The sequence below is a fragment of the Penaeus monodon genome, chromosome 23, assembly GCF_015228065.2.
Source record: "Penaeus monodon isolate SGIC_2016 chromosome 23, NSTDA_Pmon_1, whole genome shotgun sequence".
Taxonomy (NCBI): Eukaryota; Metazoa; Arthropoda; class Malacostraca; order Decapoda; family Penaeidae; genus Penaeus; species Penaeus monodon.
Genome location: NC_051408.1, coordinates 41126397 through 41127088, shown reverse-complemented (window position 1 = coordinate 41127088; position 692 = coordinate 41126397). Strand labels below are relative to the sequence as shown.

The following is a 692-nucleotide window of genomic DNA, read 5'->3' as shown; positions in this document are numbered from 1 at the left end:
ACTTACCTATAGAGTGCTGTACTCTTTTCCAGGTCTGGCGTAGCAATGGCCACATGGTTAAGGTTTCCCAACTTCCACAGTGCAGCAGGAACTTTGGTTTTGGGACTTTGGTAAGTCATTGCACTGTGGCTTATAAGACGACTGCTCAGTCCACCCATTCCCGAGAGGCGGGAGACAATTTGGGTTATGTGCCGCATGGATCTCATTGTGACAGTTTTTGTCTCTTTTTAATCTACTATGACCTTTCTAAAAGAGAAAGTATTGGAAAAGAGTGAAATATGACAAATATTGATATGCCCAAAGTTAACTTTTTATTACGTGTACTGAAAAAGTCTTAGTAATGCTCCTGACACAGGAACTTCAATCACAAAAGATAAATCATATGTAATAATAGTACGAAATAGATCTCTTAAAGCTTGAGAGCAGGAGCTGTATCCTCCATTTCAACATTCTCCTGCTCTTCGCGAAGACGCTGCTCCTCCAGGCGCTTGGGCTTAATCTGGGTGAAGTAGTAATAGGAGCGCGTGCCCACTATCAGCATCCCATAAAGGGTCAGGCCAACACAACCTGCCACGAAACTCTTGTGGAGGATGTCAACCCAGCGGCTCTGGATTGGCCTTCTCTTCATCACTGTCTATTCAAACTAACCTGTTGGTGAAAAGGAATAATTAATAATGGGACAAAGGCATCTC

General features: G+C 43.2%; 1 protein-coding gene across 2 annotated transcripts in view; it reads right to left on the bottom strand.

The window, feature by feature from the left end:
• The window catches only part of LOC119588076 (methylmalonyl-CoA epimerase, mitochondrial-like), a 4535-nt gene that overhangs the window by 1656 nt on the left and 2187 nt on the right, over positions 1-692 (bottom strand). The window contains exon 2 of one of the 2 annotated variants that reach the window (XM_037936780.1): positions 7-246. In XM_037936780.1, the coding sequence (XP_037792708.1) occupies positions 7-206 (200 nt within the window). In that variant the 5' untranslated portion in view covers positions 207-246. Of the gene's footprint in view, positions 1-6; positions 649-692 lie in introns of both variants that reach the window. The other variant, XM_037936779.1, reaches the window with a different exon arrangement.